We start from the raw sequence: 21,699 nt of genomic DNA on the forward strand, positions 1-21,699 counted from the left end.
TTAAAACATGGAAGATGGAGTGGGGAATGAAAGAAATAAATGAAGGAAATAAATAACAGCCAAGTTGCACAATGCTTCTCCCAATCTACCCTTCCCACAACAGACTGAGAGAACATTCTAGAACATACATCTCACCAGAAACTGCCAGGCTCATTGACCTTAGGAGTGAGTCCAAAATTTTCACCATGATACATAAAGCCCTTCACAGTCCGATGCCAGCTGACATTTCCAGCTTTGTCAACCATGAACTTCCTTTTGCACAGCCTACACTCCAGCTACCATATGTCTGTCAAGTTCCTAAACGAGCACACTTCATTCATCTCTTAACTTTTGCACATGTATGGCCACCCACCAGCCACTTAAATCAAGCACAGTATTTCAGACTACAGGCTCCAGAATCTGGCTGCCAGTGCTGAATCTCAGGTATGAGCAAGTTTCTGATCTTCTCTGCCTTCATTTGTTTCAGTTGCAAAATGGGGTTACCAATAGGGGTGCAGCAAAGATCAGGTGAGAGGCCTGGCCCAAAGTCAGCACACAGCACACAGTACATGTTAGCTAGTACTCAACAAACATTGACTAGCTGGCTGCCCAGTAAGTAGGAGACTCATCTGTTGCATGCTACCTACAGTCTAGAAGAACGGCCGATCCAAAAATAGGGCATTGTCATGCTGAGGATTTAAAGTATGGATAGAGCTCTCTGAGCTAGAAGAGCAACTTGGGGGTTCCCTCCCTTCCACATTTTCCCTCAGCTATGGATTCACCTCAGATGTTACCTCAAATTTGATTTTTAGCCAGGCTCCAAGGCTTGAGGAAGATGGGAGGAAGTAGAGAATTTCCAGCCTAGGTCTGGTATTCAGACTTTAGGCGCTGGTTCAGCCCTACTGGCTGTTAAAATTTTCAAAATACTTTTGATACTGATTGGCAAATACCCTGAACACCTGGGTGTCCTGAACTTCTCCTTCCTGCTGTGCCTTTGTAGTCTGGCTCTTGGGAACACTGATTGGACACCATCAGGGACTGCCTTTGTTCCCTGCCAGCGCGCACGCGCTAGTTTGTTTGGCATTGTTCTTCTGCTCTGGTTGCCCGGCCCCCTCCCACCAGTGGTAGAGGCCCTGGGCACTGGGAGCAAATGTGGAGTATCATTTTGTTCCACGAGGCTGCATTTTAAGTACCACCTCCGCTTTGCACTTGGGAATATTGCCTGCTCCATGAGTCCCAGGAGCTGGCCCAGCTGCCTGCTGCCTTGGGGTAGTTTTTAGCCCCTTTCTGGGCCCAGGCCTATGCTTACAATACCCTTTGGAAACCTGTGCCTAGCCACCAGCCTGGACTCCTTCCAGGCAACCATTCACACCACTCCAGAGGTTTTTGTTGCCTCTGAGAAAGACCTACTCCATTCTCTGAGGATTACCTGCACTCTGCTGGGACTTATCCTTTATATGATGTGACGGACAAGGTCTGGGTATTCTATGAGGCAGTATAAAATGGGAGCTTCAGAGGCAGGACTATCTGTGCTTGAATCCTAACTCTACTACTTCCTTTAACTGTGAACTTGAGCAAGTTATTCCAGCTCTCTGGGCCTCAGTTGCCTCATCTGCAAAATGGGCTAATAAGAGTACTTACCTCAGGGGGTTGGTGGGAGGATTAAGGTGGAAAGCACTTAAAAGAATGCCTGACACACAATAAATTTTAGAAAAGTTATTCTTAGTTTAAATATTATTTTGCATTAAATATTTACTGGGCACATTTAGGCATATTTTCAAACATTTTCACCTTGCTTGTCTCTTTGATCTGCACAACACCTCCAGAGAAGTATATATGAAAGGTATTGGTTAGCACCCTGACTTTTAAGGTGAGGAAATGGACACTTGGCTATATTAAGATGATTAAGCAGCATTAAATTGCTGTGGTTAATGATGAATTTTCTGAGTCCCCATTTAATGTTATTTTTCCCCACCAGGGAACACCAACGTAGATGAATTCAATAAACATGTATTGAATGGCTACTAGGCATCAGGCACCGTGCTGGGTACAGAGGACAGACACAGACAGACAGGTCCTTGTGCTCCTGGAGTTGCCATTCTAGTGGGAAAAGACAGTCAATAAGCAAGTAAATAATATCACAAAGGATAGATCAGTTTGGGTGATGGAAATAAGCTGGGTGTGATGTAGTAGAGAGTAGCTGTGGGAGATACTATAGTAAAGGAAGGCTTTTCTGAGGAGGAGACTTTCATAACAAGAAGAAGTTGAGCTGGAAAGCTTCTCACCTTGGATACATAGCTGGGGTCTGGGAGGGAAATTCTCCCAAAGACGGGGTTTCCAAGGCCTGCTTCAGGCCACCACAGCCAAGTGGAGGGGGCAGGAGGGAGGGCTGCAAGTTAAGGGTGGCTCAGAGACCAAAGTCACGAAGACTTGCTAAGTGGGAGACTTTCTGGAAAGAGGTGGAAGAACAGTAAACTTGTTAATGGTGGAAGGGGATTGTTTTCCTACAGGTACTAGGTTTAAATATATTTAGAAACCAACTTTGTTGAAATATAATTTAGATAGGGGATCCTGGGTGGCTCAGTCTGTTAAGTGTCTGCCTTCAGCTCAGGTCATGATCCCAGGGTCCTGGGATCGATTCCCACATCGGGCTCCCTGCTCTGTGGGAAGCCTGCTTCTCCCTCTGCCCCTCCCCCTACTCCTGTTCTCTCTCTCACTCTTTCTCTGTCAAATAAATAAATAACATCTTTTTTAAAAAAGAAATATAATTTAGATAGAATAATATTCACCAGTTTTAAGTGAGGAGTCTTGAGAAATGTATACATATGCCTTTGTTAAACACCTTTCCTCTCAAGGTATATAGTTAACATTTCCATAACTCTAAAATGTTTCCTTGTGACCCTTTGCAGTCAATTCTGGTCAGGTATTTTGCAAATGTCCCTCAGTTTGGGTTTAATCTGACGGTTTCTCTTGATTAGAATGGGGTCATAGGTTTTTGACAAGAATGCCTCAGAGGCGATGTGTTCTTCTCATGACATCTTCTCAGGAGGTTCATGGTATCGATTTATCTTTACTGATGATGTTAACCTCGATCACCTAATTAAGGTGTGACTGCTGGAGTCATCTGTTAATGAAATTATGATTTTTCCCTTTTCAATGAATAAATTTCTTGGGGGAGAGATACTTTCAGGGTATCTCATAAAGATTTAAAGTGGCATTATAGGAGACCTACATGTTGAATTAAAGAGTGATGTTTTAGTATGGAGGTTCCTCAAAAAGTTGAAAACAGAGCTACCCTACAACCCAGCAATCCCACTATCGGGCATTTACCCTAAAGATACAAACGTAGTGATCTGAAGGGGCATGTGCATCCAAATGTTTATAGCAGCAATGTCCACAATAGCCAAACTATGGAAAGAACCTATACATCCATCAACAGATGAATGGATAAAGAAGCTGTGTTATATATATACAATGGAATATTATGCAGCCATCAAAACCCCCTGAAATCTTGCCATTTGCAATGATGTGGATAGAACTAGAGGGTATTACACTGAGCAAAATAAGTCAATCGGAGAAAGACAATTATCTTATGATCTCTCTGATATGAGGAATTTGAGAGGCAGGGCAGGAGGTCATGGGGGGAAGGGAGGGAAAAATAGAACAGGTTGGGACCGGAAAGGGAGACAAACCGTAAGACATTCAATCTCAGGAAACAAATTGAGGGTTGCTGGGGGTTGGTGGGAGGCATAGGGTGGCTGGGTGATGGACACTGGGGAGGGTATATGCTATGGTGAGTGCTGTGAAATGTGTAAGCCTGATGATTCACAGACCTGCACCCCAGAAGCAAATAATACAGTATATGTTAATTAAAATTAATATGCTTTTGTATATTTTAAATGTTGACCCAATAGAAGTGTTTTGCCTATTAAAAAAAAAAATACACACTTAAAAAAAAAAGTGATGTTTTATTTAGTTTTACCAGCCAGGAGCATGGTCTATTTTCCTATTCATCTGTTTTCCTTTAATTTTTCTCATCCATGTGTTTTCTTAAGATTTATTCATTTGTCAGAGAGAGAGAGAGAGAGAAAGAGAAACAAGCAGGGGGAGCAGCAGGCAGAGGGAGAAGCAGGCTCTCTGAGGGGGAAGCCAGATGGAGGGCTTGGACCCAGGATGCTGGTATCATGACCTGAGCCAAAGGTAAATGCTTAACTGTCTGAGGCACCCAGACATCCCTCTCATTCATGTTTTATAGTTTGTTTTTTAGTAAACATGGACTCTGAATTACTAGGATGGCAGTGTGATAGAATGGAAAGAACATAGTGTTTGACCTGAGGCAAACCTGGATTTGAATCCCAAATCTCCCACTTAGGGCCTAGAAAGAGGCCTTGAAGCCTGAGCCCCTAATTTCTTATCTGTAAAAACATCTAATAACAAACCGTCTCACTGAGGTTTTTGAAAGAATTAAAGCACTAGTAATGTCTAGTAAAGCAGTAGTAATATAAGTGCTCTGTTAATGCCGTTTTTTGCCTTCCTTAATACCCAAAGGTTTAATAGTATTGTCACTATGGTAATTAGACTCTTCTCTTTTTGGCTGGGTGGCTCTGGGATATAGAAATTTGATAGGTTCTTTTACACTTTTTTCATGGTCTGATACCACAGAGACTTGAGTGCAGGGGAACTGCTGGATTTTTTTTTTACATATCTCAGAGTCACTGGGGAGAAAGCAGCTGGAATTGTTTTAGTTGATGGCAAATTCCCACAGCTTGCAAGTATCTTCTATACCTTTGCAAAACTCCTTCAGTACCTCTGGTGTTTCAGGATTTGCTCTTCGTGGATGAATAAATATATCTTGTGCAAAAGTGGCATTTTTATTTCTGCCTCTCCTATATTCCTACTTTGTAGTTATTTTTCTTCTTTCATTATAGAACTGTTTTAAAGTGGAATTTTAATAGGGAAAATCTTATGTGGTTCCTGTTTTTAACCAGATTAATCTCATATGAGCTTTGGTCGACAACAATGTACTCTTAGGTTAAGCAAGAGAGAAAACCCTGCAACTCCCCTCTCCTCATCCCTGAATTTTTAAATATTTTTAAAAATTTTTATTTAAATTCAATTAATGTATAGCATATTATTACTTTCAGAGGCAGAGTTTAGGGATTCATCAGTTGCATATAACACCCAGTGTTCATTACATCAAGGGCCCTCCGTAAGTCCATCATGCAGTACTCCCATCCCCCACCCACCTCCCCTCTAGCAACCTTCCGTGTGTTTCCCCAAGTTGGGAGTCTCTTAGAGTTTGTCTGCCTCTCCAATTAAAAAAAATGAATTTTTTCAAGTTTAAGTGAAAGTTTGCTTTGTTCCCCTTGATACAAATTTTATTTCCTCTTTCCCAAACATGTTGGACTTCTTATTTGTTCTCTTCCTAGGTTTTTTAGGCAGGCACTTAATTCACTGCTGCTTTTTTTTTTTTTTTTTTTGGTACTGATACAGGTTTTTGGGGCAACATATTCTCTATTGCCTTGGAAATCTCCCAGAAAATGTTACTCCCATAAAATAAGTCTTGTCAATTTTTTCTTTTATCTCATGCTCCATTATGGTTTGGCACAGCAGTTGTTACTGATTTTCTGTATTATAATTTTATTTATTTTTAAAAAGATTTTGTTTGAAAGTTTTAGAGAGAGAGAGAGAGAGACAGAATGGTGGCAGGGGGAGGAGCAGAGGGCAGAGGGAGAAGCAGGCTCTCCACTGAGGAAGGAGCCCGATGTGGGGCTCGATCCCAGGACCCTGCAATCATGACCTGAGCCAAAGGCAGACACTGGACTGAGCCACCCAGGTGTAACAAAATATTGCAATTTTTGATATTTTGTTCAGCATGGATTTGGGGGGCATTAATTTCAGGTTTTTTTTTTTTTTTAAGATACTGCATTAAAACACTTATTTTGATTACTGAGTTTTTGGTTCCCCCTTAAATTTTGTTCCTGAGGCGAGTGTCCATCTCACCTCACCTCAGCCTAGTCTTGGCCCTGCAGTAACCTCTCAGATGAGTTTTGCTCACAACTTCCTTTTGAAATGGAGGCCTGGTGTTCAGAGACACCACAACTGTCAGATATTTCAAGCCAATTCGTCACCCGCCAGGAGACACTCATGTATTCCCTCCCTCTCTGCTCCTGTCATCCCTTTTCTACTACACGTGGGGTTCTCCGCTCAGGCAAAGTCCTTGTCTATTTTCAACTGCTGCCATTGAGCATGGCCACATTGCCAATAGGGTGCCTGGGGTCACTTCATTTAGAGAGGTGAAAGGCCAGGGCCTTGCCCTCCAGGAATAAACCCCAAGAACTGTTGAGCTCCTCCAGACCCTTGTCAGAGCCCTTTGTGGTCCAAAGCATTCCTTTCTCTGCTGGAGTCTGTCAGCTCTGGCAAAAATCAGGTTTCCTCACCCTAATCTTACCTCATCCACACAAGTTTCCTTGAGAAATTATGCAAGAGAAACACTTTCTTAGAATCCTCAAATGTCAGAACTGGAGGGGCCCTTAGAGACAGTTTTGCCCCAACTCCCCTCATTTAGCAGAACATATAACTTCCTTTGCTTCTATTTCCACGTTCCAAGAAATCCCCAAGGCCGTCTCATAATAAAAATCAGGAGGAAGTCAAGAGCCAAGTTAATCAAGGAAGTAAACTACTATGGGACCCAGCTGTGCTCAGGGAGGATTGAGTCATCAGAAATCCAGCCCTGGTCCCAGGATTTGTTTATTAAGGATTTTCTTCAAGGAGTAAGGAAAGGATCTGTGGTAGCTCAACTCCAAAGATTTTCATGGTGTGGCTGTGACTGGAAAAGGTTTGATTAGCTTTTATCCAGGTTGGGGAGTTCTGAAAGTCCTGCTCTGAAGAGGCCTGCCTTTACTTCTGGCCAGTCCAGGCATTGTGGAGAAGTGGGTAAGGTTTGCCTCTGTGCCGCTTACCTCCCCCCCAAAAAGTACTTCTCTCGGTCCCATACTCAGACAATCCTGCTTTCAGTTTGGAAGCATATCAAGAATACTTTAAACTATGTCAGGATGGGCTTTGCAGGGTACAGCTTCCTTCAGGTAGCTACATTTATAACAAGATACCCCGTATAAAGCATCCTCCCTTCCATAGTAAGGAAACAGGCTGGGTCTCAGTGACTCTTGTAAAGCCATGTGACTAGTAAGAGGCAAAAGCTTTGACTTTTGAATCCAGAAGGATCTTACATGCTCTGTTTGGTCCTATGAAGCCATGACACCTCAAAGGCACCAGTGTGTGCCACAGCAAACTAGCTGACAGAGGACCACATCTCTGAAACCGTTTTTTAAAAATTTTTAATGAAGATTTTGTCAGAGAGAGAGAGAGAGAGACCGAGCGCGTGCACAAGCCGGCAGAGTGGCAGGCAGAGGTGGAGAGAGAAGCAGGCTCCCCGCTGAGCAAGGAGCCCGATGAGAGACTCCATCTCAGATCCTGGGATCATGACCTGAGCCGAAGGCAGCTTAACCTGAGCCATCCAGGTATCCCTGAAACCATTGTTTTGACCTTGTTTGCAATAAATTCTAGCACTATGATTGACTTCTGAGGGGCATGCTCAAATCTAAGGATTTAGTGCTGGTCTCAAAAGAGGCATTGGGAGGCGCCTGGGTGGCTCAGTGGTTTAAGGCCCCTGCCTTTGGGTTGTGGTCCTGGGATCCTGGGATTGAGCCCTGCATTGGGCTCTCTGCTCAGCTGGGGGCCTGCTTCCTCCTCTCTGCCTGCCCCTCTGCCTATTTGTGACCTCTGTCTGTCAAATAAGTAAATAAAATCTTTTTTTAAAAAAGAGACATTGGGGGGGGGGTGCCTGGGTGGCTCAGTGGATTAAAGCCTCTGCCTTTGGCTCAGGTCATGATACCAGGGTCCTGGGATCGAGCCCCGCATCGGGCTTTTTGCTCAGCAGGGAGCCTGCTTCCTCCTCTCTCTCTCTGCCTGCCTCTCTGCCTACTTGTGATTTCTGTCAAATAAATAAATAAGATCTTTTTTTTAAAAAAAAGACACACTGGGATTCACATAGGGTGACTGTGAATTTACCATCCTCTAGCTTTCTTAGAAGAATTTTCTCTCAGACTGAGGGAAGACAAGGAAATCTCATCAGTTGAAGTAAATGACTTCTCAGAAAGCTTTATTCACACATAAGAGGTTCAGATCCAATTGTGGTTCTGGGTAGTATTTATCCATGTGCAGTGAACAGTGAGGGTGTGTGTGAGGCAAGCTGGAGCAATGTCCCCCGCCCTTGCCTGGGTAATGGGTAATATACTTACTTACTTACTTCAGCTAGATTTCGTGTAAGATGGCCTACCTTCAGGCTCTTAATAAAAACCAAGAAGGCTACATCCTTGGGATTAGAAGGGGAAGTATCAAGTTAGGCAAGCAATTCTGAGAGAAACAGGGAGGCCACAGGTGGCAAAACTCTAAAGAGTTTGTCAGCTGAGATCATCTGTACAAACCAGATTACTTAGGGACTTGGGACATATATGCCTGTGTCTTGGGTGCTCAGAAAAGAACCCAGGGTGAGATCTGGACACAAGTCCAAGGACACAGTCCTTGGAATTCAACCCATTCTCCACCCTTGCTGCCAATCAATCTGATCAAGAAAACAACTCTTTTTAAAATTTTTTTAATTCGTGTTCTTGCCCAGCTTTTGGACCCCCTGTATTTGCACAGTCCAACTGCTCAGATGTATTAGGAAATACAGTCATGTGGTATGCAGTTCACTGGCCTGATGGGTGGGGGCATTCAGGCTGGGATGGAATGCTGCTAGGGGGAGTAAATGGAGGGGAGTCAAAAGAGTTGTTAGCTCACAGATTAGTGAGCAGCCAGTCTAGCAGTTGTTTCCTAGCCATGTTTCCCACGGCTTCGTCCAGTTGTCGCTCCTTGGCGAACTTCATGACCTCTTGAAGAAGATCCCCTACACTGTACCCCTTCTCTGCTGCCTTAGCTGAAACTTCAGGAAGCTGTGGAGAGAGCCAGAGGTAGCTTTGAGTCACGTGATGCTTTTGGAGAAGGGACCCAGTTGGATCAAGTGGGCCCTCCCCTGTCATCTTCCTACCCAGGCTTCTAAGATTAGAGTAAAGCCCCACACAGATCCAGGACTTCACGCTCCTGACCTGGCTTTTCTTTCCCCTTGTCCCTTCTCTAAGGACACAGTTCCAAATGCCACTGGACTTTTTGAGCTTTAGAAAAACTCTGGAATCAAATGTGTTCACCAAACACTTCTCAGACATGTTAGATTGTTCAGTTAGTCTGTGATAATTGCTAGCTCAAGGTTAGGGGTTGCCATTCCCCAGCTTCCCTAAAAAAGTATGAGGTGGGAAGTAATGACAATCTCCTGGTCCTGAACTAAAAATAATCTGGTTCAGTATTTTATTTCTCTTAACTCTATCTGATGTAGAGAACACGGTTGTGGTGTGTGTGTGTGAGAGAGAGAGAGAAAGAGGGAGGCGAGAAGAGAGAACTTGTATGTGCATGAATGCTGACCTTTGTGAAACTGGAAGGCAAGGCCAGGACTAGGGCAAAGCTAGTGAGGTGCCTAGGACAAAAAGTTTAAGGAGGCAAGGTACTCTTGGGGCACTTGTAGGATGCATGTCTTTGGGGAAGAGCTCCCCTTTTTTCTTTTTTTTTCCCCTCTCTCCAATCCTGAGGGCCTTCAAACTCAAAACGTAAAGCTTAAACACTGCTCCCTGATGTGTTACCGAATAGTTTGTTGAAAGGATCACCGATTCAGTGAGCTAACCTCACTCCTCCTCTTGGAAATGCACAGACCTTGAGGTATCCAGAGCCCCACTCAGTTAATGGTTCACCACTTTGTCTTTTTATAAAGTGCAAGCAGTTTGTGAAGTGCACAGTAAAGAGGCGGCTTGGGAAAAAATCAGACTACTCTCGGGCTTTAAGTACAATGCTGTCTCCCTCTCCCTGCCCATCCCAACCCTCTTTTCTTGCACCTGTTGCGTTGCTTACCTTCTCCAGTTGTCCATCATCATCTCCCATGAAGTAGAGCATGGGCACGTTAAACTGGGAGGCTGCAATCCACTGCAGGACAGCCTGGAGCTGCTTCTGCAAGCTGCTTGTTGAGCACTGATTATTAACTATAACTTCAGGCCCAGGAGAGTCTTGATGGTTCTGTGACATCGCAGCATCATGACTACATCTGGAGCCACCAGGCTGGTAATTGGAGTTGTTTGCCAAGGCTGCTTGTTCTTCCAGCTCAGCAAGGGCTGCCCCGTTATTACTATACTTAGCCATGATAAGGCACAACTTCATCACGGATTCTACCAGTTGATCTATAAACTGGCGGTTCACTTGCTTCATCCCACTGATAAAGTCAAGTTCTTGATTTTCCTGGCATTGTTCTTCCCCTCTGTCAGGCCTCTTGGACACGGAAGCTGCTTTGTTTGTCCTGGGCTCAGAACGCTTGTTCTCACCTTCACATAGATCATCACAGTTGAAGGGGCTCTCATTAAGCAGCTTCTGAATCAGCATTAAAACGATGTTTGACATATCCAGCTTCTGAGAGTCCAGCTGTTGATTTTCCTTCAGGGAGGTAGATGGTCCTGGAGTTCCACGAGATTCTAGATGTTTCATTGAAAGTGCCTTTGCACTTTGGCCACTTCCAGACTTTTCGTATTGGGCACTCTGAGTCATATAGCCCGTGGCAGAACCAGGACACTCTTCTTCAAATGTGTCTTTGCCTTTGGCCTGCTGGGTCAGATGGTATTGGATCAACATAAGGGCAGACACAATCAAGTCTTTTGCCAGTGAATCCGTGGAAGGACTGATCTTCTCTCTTTTTTCCTCTTTATTGGTGCATACTTTGCTAGGCATCTTGCCTTGGTTTCCTTGCTTTTGGTTCCACATGGTCAGGCTCTCCTTGAGGATGTGTTCACTGACTTTCTCGGCGCTGGTCAACGACTTGCACTGCTCTGGTTTCATTTTGCCTTTGTCCTTTCCCTTCATCTCGGCTTTCATGGCTGAGAATTCAAGACTTTGGTTCTTGCATTTGGGATCTTGGGACCCAGCTTTCAAGGATGCATATGACAGACTCTGAGTTTTAGTCTCCTTCTTCTCGCCAAGAAGAGCACTGACCAGACGCTTCAGCATAGCCTCCATGATATCTGCAGCATTTTGTTTTCCATGGTTGAACAAATTCCTCTTGACAGCGGAGACAAAGTCCGAGTCGGTCATCAGGACCCCTGTGATGTTATGCAGGTTCTTCATGCAGGAGTCAATCAAATCAGACACAATTTCTTTGGTGTGTTTTAACAGCACCCTCTTCAAGACCACACAGGCTGGAATTGGCTTCCCAGAACTATGTACTTTCAAGGTCTTCATAACAGAGACCATCATGTCAGATGCCACCTGATTGGCATAAACCATGAGCCCTTTGCTGATAGAATCTGCAAATTCTTTACTATCTCTTTGGCACATCTGTTTGTCCCCAACCTTGTTCTTGTTGGATAATTCACCATACAGAAAGGTTTTCCGGCCACCTTCCCTGCCCTCCTCCCCAGTGCCCCGCATTTCTGCCGAGGTCAATTCTACAGCATCATGGGCCATTTCAGAAGCAATCTTGCTCACAGCACTGCGGGGGCTGTTTTTCCCTTTGTCCCCAGGGGATGGGTAGAGAGAATGGTGGAGGCATTTGCTTCCACCTTCCAACTTCTCCTTGATCTCCTTACGGGCCATCTGGATTACCAGAGAAGATAATCGGTTGACATAGAAGGAAAGGTCATCCATAGAACATTCACCATCAGGGGAAATCACTGTCCTCTGAGTGCTAGGAGATTTGGCTGGAGGAGTGGAAGGGCTCTGGTTATTGTTGGTGTTTTTGGCAGCTGCCATTTCTAGATGTAGGCATTGAGGTCCATTGGTCATATAATTCATGTTCAGTTGATCGGCATAGACACTGTAGCAGTTCCCAGAGGGTAATTTGTGATATTCGCCTTCTGTGTCTCCTACTTTATGTTTACAGCTAGAGGCTGAGGGGCTCAGTGCATGTTGAAAACCCAAAGCATACTTCTGGAGGTCATTGAGAAGCCAATTGAGGACGCTTATGGGATCAGAGGGAGCTTGTTTGAAAAGGCATACAGATCCCTCCGTCTAAAAAAAGAAGAACACCTATCCATAAGAGTTTGGGTAGGGTACTTCTTTCCCTTATTTTATTTAGAAGATACATCTTCGAAACTGCCCAGATTAGGGATTTGGTCTTTAGAATTTGCACAGGAACATACAATTATAACCATTAATACACATTCAAACACAAGGGGCAGCAGCAAAATCTCAGAGTATATGCATTTGTGCACTTAACTATATTTAAGAGTTATCAATATATTTGTCAATTTCATCTGCATATGTGTTCTTATCTTAATGTGTCAAAAATGTATCCTTGTATCCACTGTGTGCATGTGCATATCAATACAGCAATTTGTAAGTGTGAATATCTCAACAGAAGTCAATGTGTCAGTCTGTTTTGTGAAATGTGAAAATGTGTCTGTGTACATGTGTATGTCAGTGTCCATGTGTGAGTGTGTGTAAGCATATGTAATAATATGCTGACATCAATACTCATTGCCTACTGTACAAGCCAACATGTACATGTTGGCGCGTACATTTCATACGTGTGTGGGTTGTAACCATGAGAGGGTGTATGTCAGTGTGTCTGAGAATATACAAATAAACAAGGGTTGATTGGAAACAATGTGCATATATTTATGATAGAAATTCAGTAGCATGTATCATGCAGCTATAAAGGCATTTGTATATATTAGAGCATGCATTCACATATTAACATACAGATTCATTAATAAATATTAATGTATAATATATTAATACATGTGTATGTTAAAATATGAATTGCATGTGTAAATAGGTGATTGTATAATGACTGTGTAATCTATCAATAAATTGGGTGTCATTTATGTTATATTTATTTTTAAATTTTTATTATTATTTTTTAAGATTTTATTTATTTATTTGACAGAGATCACAAGTAGAGAGGCAGGCAGAGAGAGAGGGGGAAGCAGGCTCCCTGCTGAGCAGAGAGCCTGATGTGGGGCTTGATCCCAGGATCCTGGGATCATGACCTGAGTCAAAGGCAGAGGCTATAACCCACTGAGCCACCCAGGCGCCCCTTATGTTATATTTATATGCTGTGTCCGTGCTTGAGAATGTGTGTCAGCATTGCCCCCACCCCCGCATTTGAGTTTGTGTGTGAGTATGTGAGTGGGGATGTTACTGCATTTTGTCAGTGTGTGTATCAGTGCATACAAACAAGAGTTAGTGACTTTCTATCATTTTGTTTAAGTTTCTGTGTGTGTGTATCAACATGAAGTATATTTGTAAGTGTGTATGCCTATACCTGAGTCTGTACGATTAGTGTGTTTTGATCAAAGGCTATGGGTGTGTGAGTATATGTTTGTGCATGGTGTGCATGGGTATATATATGGATGTTTACATGTGTCATATGTGGGCATGTGAAGGTATCTTGCTGTATACCTGAGTATCTCTGTGTATGTACGTCAGTCATTGTTTATCAATAAGTCAATGTATCTAAGTTTATTATATTAGTACTTGTGTGTTTGTCAATGTCACGTGTAGTGAAACACGCATATGTCTTTGCTTGTATAAATTATTTTTGTTAATGTATGTAAATGTATGTATCGATGTGCATGTCACTTTGTATAGATTTGTATGTTTGTGACTGTGTGTGCCCCTGTCTGGAGATGTGTAGATGTATTGTACACAACTTCTACTCAGCACTAAGTGTCATTGGCCTCTTTGACCCTTCCAGTGCTTCATCTCCTGTCTTTTCATAGAATTCCTGGAAACATGAGGTCATGAGAAGGTCAAATTTTTGTGAATGGGCTTGATACAATCAAGGATATTTGCCTTGTGTGCAGGAAATATGGACTGCTCTTTTAAAAATAAACACCAGGTATAATTTATCCCTTTCTTGAGTTTCCAAAATGGAGTTGACCACCCCCAACTGAACCCAAAACTAGAGAGTATTTGGTAACTGGCTTTTCCTTCCTTAGAGCCCACTCTCATTATTCCAAATGTGTCTGGGGCCAGAGATGTTGTTTCTCATTATGAGCCCAGGAAGACAGAACAAGAAATGCTTGACTCTTTTTCACTAAAGCAAAAGATCCTGTTCCAATACCAGCCACTCCAGGCTTGTAGGACTGTGGGGTGACTTCTCATGTGCTTTAATACCTACCCCAAACCAGGAGCCTAACAGATATAATTAAGAATACTTACACAAAAACAAAAGGATTCTGTATGTGACAGTGGCATGCAAGTGTAATTGGTTCTAATTTTATGGTACCCAACAACCTAGGTAATCTCTTAGACAACAGGGTAGGAATGAGGCAACTATAGTTCTTCATCATTGTGGCTTCTCTCTGCTCCATATTGTCATTCTTCCTTCTTGGTCTCCAGGCAACACAGGGCATACAAGTCTATTACAGGCCAGCAAAGAACATTGCAAAAGATCCTGCTTATAAGCCTGTATCTTTATTAGGATAAGAATAGCTATATTATATTTGGAGTAGGGCCCTGAAATCAGGAATGGGTATTCTGAGCCTCTGTGATTAGTGTCATTGTTAGATACCCAGGTATTGAACTTACCATGACTCTCAGCTTCAGACTGTGTTCTCTAGAATGTCATAGTGTTCAAATCTATGGGCCTGTTATCTTAGTTATCTTACCATCTCTGAACCAGACTCCTCAGACTCAGCACTGGGCTCTGAGAATTAGAAAGGGTGAGGTCAGAGGCTAAGTATACCTTAGACTGGTCTTGCTTCTCGGTATCCTTGATCACAATAATCTCTTTTTCTTCCAGGTTTCCCAAGTTCAAGTCACCTTCTGAACTGGAACCAGCAGCATCCTATGGAATTAAGGGGTAAGATTTTTATGAACAGTTGGTTTTTGAGATTTCTCTAGGCCACCCTCCTAGGCTACCACTTCAAAGTATGAGTATTATGTCCCCTATTATCCCTCTTCTTTCTGAAGGAGAGGTAGGACTGTGATGCTGGCTAGTCTTTTTTTTTTTTTTTTTAAGATTTTATTTATATATTTGACAGGCAGCGATTACAAGTACGCAGAGAGGCAGGCAGAGAGAGAGAGAGGAGGAAGCAGGCTCCCTGCTGAGCAGAGCGCCCAACGTGGGGCTTGATCCCAGGATCCCGAGATCATGACCCAAGCTGAAGGCAGAGGCTTAACTCACTGAGCCACCTAGGCGCCCCTAGCTAGTCTTTGAAGAATGATAGAGTTCCCACCACAAATTACTATTCCCCTTGCCCCAGCCCCACTGAAGGTATTCACAAAACTGTAAAACTGTCAGTCTCAGGAACCGTATCTCATTAATCATCAAACTCTTGGACAGGGTTTTTTTTTTTTTTTTTTAAATTTCACTTCTCTGATATGCAATTTTCCATGCTTTCTTTTAGCCCTACCAACAAATTAAGTGGCTTCTAAAATGAGACTTGGTACCAAGAGTGACAATAAATTCTGAACCAGAGACCCTGGGCTTCCAAGAACAGTGGCTTTCCACTTGAGGCTCCTTCACCTTTCTGTTCTCTGCCACAACCTTTCCTTCTCCTCATGCTGTCTCTAATGACCCTTCTCAGCGGTTTCCCATCCATTCCAAGTGAGGGGAGCAGAGAATACCCACCTTGCAATCTTTATCTTCCACATTCAGGGTGGACACGTCAACAAAGCATATCTGCATCAAATTAGGAGTGAATTTAGAGAAACTCTAAAGACTGTAATTTCTTTCTGGGAGATGGCAGTACCTACCTTAAAGGGTTGTGAGGACTGATTGAGATACTGAATGTAAAGCTTTTAGCAGAGTGCCTGTGCATAGTAAGAACTCAATAAATGTTAATATGATTATTATAAGGCAGACAGAATCTTAGCATTACTTTATCTCCTTAATGAGAATACCTACCTGTCAGAGAGAGGCCCAAAATATAATACCCATATATATTGAGAAACCTAAGAAGAGAGGTGGCTTGCCCAACTGACACAAACTCAGAGGTGGAATTTCATTAGAAGTTGATTCCCCTGCCTCCCAGTTTAGAGACCTTTCTGCTATAGTGTTCCCAAAGTGTGGTATTTTTACTACGGATGATAGAGAATATTTCCAGTGGTACATAAATAGATGTATTTAATAGGTGCATTTGTTGTTGTTTATTTGGAAAATATGTCCTAAAACGTCAGACCTGTGGTATTGCAGACGATACTACTTAGGGTGATGGTAATTTTTAAGTGTATTTGAATTTTAAATTTATTTTAAAAACATTGCAAAAATACATATTAAGTAAATCATGGTATGAGTGGCACTTGAACATGATAAAAAATGTGAGGTACTATGTAAATCATTCAAAATTTTGGAAACAGAGCATGAAGTATTTTGTCCTCCTGAGGGAGTCCCACTTTAGTGTAACTTACTGGTAGCTAGGTGACATTGTGACTTCAGAAGGGTTAGTTAGGTAATAAGGGCTGGTAACTAGGTAACCACCACTCCTCCCTCCCCCCCCAAGCTCCCCTCTAGCTCTCCCTCCCCAGGTCCTCTACATCACATCCGGTCCTGCCTCTCCCTTAATTCATCCTTGTGTGATGTATAAAGCACACTGATCCTCCCACAGACCTCCTTGAGCTTGGTTGCTTGGAGACATCACAGTATTGCTCTCCATTAATCTATCCTGAGCTCCAGGATATCTATACTCACATGAGGATCCTTTCCACTCCTAGGTAGGGGTAATTTTGTATCTTACCACTTTCCGGTCCTGATCTTGCTGTCCTGTTGGGCTGTAGAGATCTACCTTGCACACGCCCCTGCGGCTGTGTAACCAGTCAATATCATCAGACATCTGTAAAGAGAAAGGAAAGAGATCTGAATATATATATGGTTAGTTTTTAGAGACTGGCTGAGTTTGGATAAGAATTTCCAAAGGGCTTCCTGAAACCCATCTCTGTGTTTCAGTTTCAGCTAGGGATTGGTGGGGGTGAGCAAAAGGGGAAGGACACTATGAAATGTTTGAACTTGATTATCTTTTAGCACAATCCATAGTCTCTGTTAGTTTAAAGTCCTCACACCAAGTATATGGAATCATGGGAGTATCACTTGTGAGAAAGCCAGTCAGGAAAAATGGCAGGTTGGGAAGCAAACCAAAAGGTCTAGAGACTGTGGGAATTAAATTTAATGACTTACTTCTACCCATACTCACTAAATCTCATCTGTCTCCACTTTTGTTTACTCACTCAGGTACCACAAAGAATAAAGCTTACCTCATCCTTTTTAACTGAATCTTCGTTAACTCCAGTTCAACCAGAATCTTTCTTATTACATTAAAGAAAGTGAAATTGGGTAAATTGCTCTAATACTTATTACATAAGGCCATTGGAAGAGACTAGGGTCAATACTAGTACAGTGAATAAATAGCCCTTCTTATCAAAACAACATATAAGATTCCAACATATAGAACAAGTTTCTGAATGTTGGGAAAATCCAATAGATATAAATATAACCAAGAGAAAAATGTCTGAGGGAAGGCCAAACCCTGATGTCATAGACAAAGGTTTTGCAATGTAAGACCTCAGATCTATGTTCAGGAAGATACAGTTAAGAACTCGGGAGAATTGTTTCAGTTTCTGGGGCTTCAATTTGATTTCATTTTAAAATTTAACAAGAGAAACCTTTTTTGCTAAATTATTAGAGGGCTGTTGGATTCCTTCCCCCCAACTTCCTTCAAAATTGACACCCCTTTTAACCTCTAGTTCCCTCTCTCCCTCTCTCCCTTTCCTCCGTTCCCCCTCCCTCCCTCCTCTCCTTTCCTCCTCCTCCCTTCTCTCTCCCCCTCCTTCCCTCCATTTTCCCCTCTCTCTCCTCTTCCATTCCCCCCTCCCTCTCTTCCCCCCTCCATGCCCCCCTTCCCTCCTTTCCACCGCTTTCCCTTCTTTCATTCCCCCTCCTTCCCTCTCTCCTTTCTTCCTCCCTTCTTCCCTCCTTTTCCCTCTCTCTTTTCTTCCATTCCCCCTCCTTCCCTCTCTTTTCCCCCCTCTCCTCACTCCCTCCCTCTCCGATTCCCTCCTCCTCCCCTCCTTCCTTCCCTCCCTCTCCCTCTCCCTCTCCACATTTTGATAACATCTATCCTCTGATGGTCATCTTTTCACATAGTACTACATTTCTACTCTTTGCCATTCCCCCTCTCCCACAGATCTTCTTGGGTTCTTCCTTCAATAATGTCTACATTTTCCTGAAAAAATTTTAGGAAAGGACTTCTCATACCCATTTAGAAGCAAGAGTTTTTCTTTTCTTTTTTTTTAATGCTAGAGATAACTAGCCTAGAAAAAAAGAAGAGGAGTCATAGAGGTCCCTCATATGATTTGGATACAACCTCAGTCCAAATCCTAAAGAATTAAAAAAAAAAATAAGTTTGCGAACTCATTACCTTAATAATGAAGTTATTTTAGACTTTTGTTTGAAACTGTGCCACCAAGAAGGGAGATGTGCCCCTTTAGATGGAACTGGGCAGTGCCAAGTTCTTGGGCACCTGCAGCTGGCTGCCACCCCCGTCAGCTGTTGGACGAGACTGATGGGCCAGGCTTATCCCTGCTGTCTCTGACCCTGGCATATGACAAGGGAGTTTGTTGGGTCACAATGCCTGAAACTAGCAACCTCAGCAAAGGCGTGGCCTTCTGGCAAACTCAGTAGCCCTTCACGTCAAAAGCACATCCGTCTGTCTGCTGTACAACAACACTTTTATGTTCTCTCTGGGAGGGTACACATATTTATTTCACATTTTCTCCATTTTGTGGAGGGGGAAGTCCCTTGAGACTTCCTTTCTCTATCATCTTCTTGTTTTCAAACAATCTAATCATTGTTAGTTACTGGTTTGGTGGGGGTCTGTATTTTTCACATACAGAATTACCACAAGCCTTTATGAATAAGACAGTACTAATTTTCCCATCTTAGCTTATTTCTCTTTGGGTTTCCCACTAGAGTCAGAGTTATGCAGCAAGAGATCTTTGGATTTAAGTAAAGACAGAAAAAATGGTAAAGACCTATCTGGTTATCCTGAATAAAAGCAAAAATACCAAGTTTCCCCTCACTATCAAGATATCCCCTTAGCTAGTCAAAAAGAAGTCAGAAGATGCCCCTACCTTTGTAGTATCAGAGTAAGATATTTTGTAGGACCTTGGAATGATTTTCTTCTTGTTAATTGGGATGCTGTGATGACCCTTCCAGTCTGACCCAAGATGTTGCTTCTTTGCTCAACCCTCCATACCCTGCTAAAGCCTTCACTGCCAGCTGGTACTAGAATTTCTACTTCATGACATCACTGTTTCTATAGAGAACAGTGACAACACAAAGTTGGGGGCTCCATTCTTAGGATTCTGGATGTCTAAGTGGTCCAGCAAGCTATAGTCTTCATCATGAGACATAATTATCCCAGAAAAAAAGGCCAATCTACTTGGGACAAGGCTAGCCTTGCACAGACTTTTTTAAGCTATGAAAGGACCTAAGCCCCACTTATACTTTATCATTATATGGCCAGTGCTGGATTGCTGGCTACTGTATTCTTTAGAGGATTATCCATTAGACTTTGAGATGCCTTTAATTTTGCCCCAGTTTGGAAACATTAGCCCATCACAAAATAGCTCACACTGTGCCTAACACTTGCCTTCTGCTTCTCCTTCCTCTACGTATTTCCACTTTAACCTCATGCATGACAATAAAAGCATCTGAATTAAAAATAAGTTGGGATGATCCCCTAAATAATAGTTTTGTATTCTTGGTCTACTTCAATTTCTTCTTTCCCGTGTTACCCCTGAGATTGCATGTCTTAACCGTGCTGTACAATTTTGATCTTGTTAGCTCATGGCATCAAAGAGAAACAGAGCTAGACATTTTTTAGAAGTGGCAAGACAGATTTTATTCAATTGCAGTAAGGAGGAGAGTCTTCCTTTTTTAACAAAGGATTTTATTTATTTGAGAGAGTGAGTAAGAGAGAGAGAGCGTGAGAGAGAGAGAGATTGAGAGTACGAGCAGGGAGAGGGGCAGAGGTAGAAGCAGACTACCTGCAGAGCAGGGACCCCTGATGTGGGCTCAATCTCAGGACCCTGGGATCACGACATGAGAAAAAGGCAGATGCTTAACTGACTGAGCCACCCAGGTGCCCAGGAAGAGAGTCTTCCGATGAACAGAGCTCAACTCCACTGAAAGAAGAAGCAGAAGGCTTTTTAAATGCTGGGATGTGCTAAAGGAAAAACTGCTGAGGTTTTAAATGTGTGTATGTATGTGTGTGTGTTTGGGTAGGGGTGATCAGTGTGTTTCGGGCAACTGTGTGTGCAAACTGATCAAAGTTAGGCTCCTACCCTTTCATGGAGATTAAGAGACTGGGGTCCTTCTTTCTTGATAATTATATTTCAAAGGGATGGCTCCCAGGTCCTTGAGAAAAACATTTCTGGGTTGTATAAGATACATCTCAAGGAACGGAGAAAGGATTTACAATGATAGGTTTTCTAAAGTAAATGTTCTAAGAAAAGGGAGGTCAGGAGCCTATAATCAGGTTTTGGCTGAAACAAGCAGTAAATTCTTCTGGTAATGTTGAACTTTCTTAGGCAGACCTATTAAGGAGGCTGGGGTCATCATTTTAGGGACATGGCCTTGAAGCTGATAGAAACTAGTGTTAGTGTTTGTTCAAGTCTCTTAATGTAGGAAAAGGATGATATTGTTTGTGCCCAAAGTTGCAGTTCTGTATGCCAAGGTTGCGGCCTAGTTGAGAAGTCTCAGAGGAGCCTGACTATATCAAATCGTCACATTGTATACCTTATATATATACAATTTTTATTAAAAAATAACTTTAGGTCAAGAAGGGGGTCTTTGTTGGTGGCAATGAGCTAAAATATATTACACAAGACTTGTTTTTCCTATATTACCTTTTTGTCAAGAACTTTTGACAATTAAAGAAAAACCTGGCTCATGTCTGTAGAATAAGAAGCAAAGAAAGAAAACATGCATTTATTCTCCAAGCACAAGAATTTATACCCCTAAGATTAAAAAACAAAAAGCCTCTATGTCTCCCAGCCCAGAAGGGAACAACTATGACTATGCTCTGGGCCTGGAAAACGTTTTACCAAATCCCCTGAATGACAGAAAGAGAACTATTATGGATGATTAGAGCCCTGTCCCATGGCGCCCCAATCCTGTCATCCTGGAGGCTAACCAGGAGCAAACAAGAGCAGCATTTGGATGGGAAACCAATAACAAAAACGTGAGGAGGCTCAGTCATAGGCTACAGTATATCCTCTGCCTCTTCTTTCTCGTAAACTGCTGAGATTCTCAGACCAGCCTATACTGACGAGAGGTGGGAACAGATGGGTGGGAAGAAGGATGTTCAGAGAATCAAAAGGAATATGCCATGTTAGTGTGTGAATATGTGTGAAGTACTATGCACTCAGATTAGCCTTTAAGAGGCAAACATAAACATGTTAAACATAGGTTTTTTTTGAACCATTATCATCCATTTTCTAACTTTGTTTATTCTACCCGAACATCTCTTCCATACAAACTTGTGGATAATTGTACAAATCAATACTTTAACTATGCTTTTAGTTTACATTTGGTTTGAAAGAGCTATTAAGATAATAAAAATGGGACCTGTTTTTGTAATGTAATTG

At 42.6% G+C, this 21,699-nt stretch overlaps 1 protein-coding gene across 2 annotated transcripts; it reads right to left on the reverse strand.

The window, feature by feature from the left end:
• Positions 1–8,627: 8,627 nt before the first annotated feature.
• AKAP4 (A-kinase anchoring protein 4) lies at positions 8,628–19,320 on the reverse strand. Of its 2 annotated transcripts, none has more exons than XM_059157502.1 (6): positions 19,180–19,320; positions 16,791–16,886; positions 15,686–15,736; positions 14,798–14,899; positions 9,976–12,114; positions 8,628–8,972 (listed from the first exon to the last, which is right to left on the reverse strand). In XM_059157502.1, exons 2-6 carry the CDS (start codon positions 16,884–16,886, stop codon positions 8,817–8,819), a joined length of 2,544 nt encoding a protein of 847 aa, XP_059013485.1. In that variant the 5' UTR covers positions 19,180–19,320; the 3' UTR covers positions 8,628–8,816. The 2 variants fall into 2 exon arrangements, with proteins under 2 accessions (XP_059013485.1, XP_059013484.1); XM_059157501.1 differs by lacking the exon at positions 19,180–19,320 and adding an exon at positions 18,468–18,601.
• Between the last annotated feature and the right edge of the window lie 2,379 nt (positions 19,321–21,699).

Source organism: Mustela lutreola, chromosome X, assembly GCF_030435805.1.
Source record: "Mustela lutreola isolate mMusLut2 chromosome X, mMusLut2.pri, whole genome shotgun sequence".
In the NCBI taxonomy this organism is placed as follows: Eukaryota; Metazoa; Chordata; class Mammalia; order Carnivora; family Mustelidae; genus Mustela; species Mustela lutreola.